At 37.2% G+C, this 1,202-nt stretch overlaps 1 protein-coding gene across 1 annotated transcript in view; it reads right to left on the bottom strand.

The window, feature by feature from the left end:
• Positions 1–335: 335 nt before the first annotated feature.
• The window catches only part of IL22 (interleukin 22), a 2,874-nt gene continuing 2,007 nt past the window's right edge, over positions 336–1,202 (bottom strand). The window contains exons 4-5 of the mRNA XM_014963545.1: positions 1,064–1,129; positions 336–653 (exon numbers count right to left, since the gene is read on the bottom strand). Coding sequence (XP_014819031.1) covers positions 540–653; positions 1,064–1,129 — 180 coding nt within the window. The 3' untranslated portion in view covers positions 336–539. The remainder of the gene's footprint in view (positions 654–1,063; positions 1,130–1,202) is intronic.

Genomic DNA, 1,202 nt, shown 5'->3' with positions numbered 1-1,202 from the left:
TTTCCTTGGATATTTTTGAATTAATCTATATAAATAAAAGTACTGTATATTATTATCTTAAAATAAGTTACCATTAAATATGAATGACAAAAATTATTTTTGAGTCTGAAATACCAGCTTTTCAGGTAAAGGTCAGAAGGGGGCAACATACGCAAGAGACATTTCTGAGTAAAAGGCTCAAACATCCTGCCTACGTATCACTTGCCTACCTTGACCAAAGCTGATTCACAGGCATCAGATCTCAGTATATAAAATACAGAAACAGTTTCCTTGTTCCTGTGGAGATGAGGAGGACAGGAGCAAGCCTTTGAAAATAACTAATGCCCTGTGTTGAAATGGAGCTGCAAACACTGTCCTGGAGTTTTCATTTTCAAAGACAGCAGTATGCGTCCTGGCTGCGCCCACTTAGTTTGCTAGTTTTGGCACAAGTGAAAAATATACTGCATCTATAGGGGGAGGGTGGTCTGCAATAATTAATCAATTTGAGTTATAGCAAGAGTTTTTTGGAGATATCTCTTCAAGCCTGATCTGAAATTCTTTCAGTTTTTCTTCTTGTTCCCTCCCTTCTTCGGGGCATCAGTACAGGCATTTTCTAGGTAGTCAAACAGTAAATCCAGTTCTCCAATGGCTTTAGTCTTTCCATTCTCTCCCAACTAGAAAAGACCAGAACATAAGTTTTAGCATCTTGTTATTTCCCAGAAAATTTAAATTAGGCTTGTCACAGAAACTGAATCAAGAACTTAGTCTCCTTATTCTCTCAAGTAGTTCTATTAGAGTCATTATACCATAACATAAAACTAGCTCATTCAAATCTAGTCTAGCATACACAGTTACCTGCAACCTGACTTCTGAAGGTTTAAATTACCATAATATGTGCAGAGAGTTAACAGGACAAATGAAGGAGAGCTGGAAGTGGAAACATCACTCATCCCCTCTTTAATGCCCCTGCAGGCTTCACCTCCTAAATAATGTCCAGAGTTTGCTTCATAATTAGGTCAGCCTTAATCCAACTAAATGACTGAGGTTTGGAACTGCTGTTTTTAAACATTGGGGAGAAATGTACCTGTTTCATTTTACTCTTCATTTCTTCCAGGTTCTTTTCAATGTGCTCCCTGTGTCCTGAGAATTTCTAAAAAAAAGAAAACATCCAGACATAACATTGGCAGCTGTACGCAAGAGTGTTCTTTTTTTTTTTTTTTTTT

Source organism: Calidris pugnax, unplaced genomic scaffold, assembly GCF_001431845.1.
Source record: "Calidris pugnax isolate Ruff unplaced genomic scaffold, ASM143184v1 scaffold44, whole genome shotgun sequence".
In the NCBI taxonomy this organism is placed as follows: domain Eukaryota; kingdom Metazoa; phylum Chordata; class Aves; order Charadriiformes; family Scolopacidae; genus Calidris; species Calidris pugnax.
Note: the sequence above shows the minus strand (reverse complement) of the source record. Positions and strands in the feature narration are given on the sequence as shown.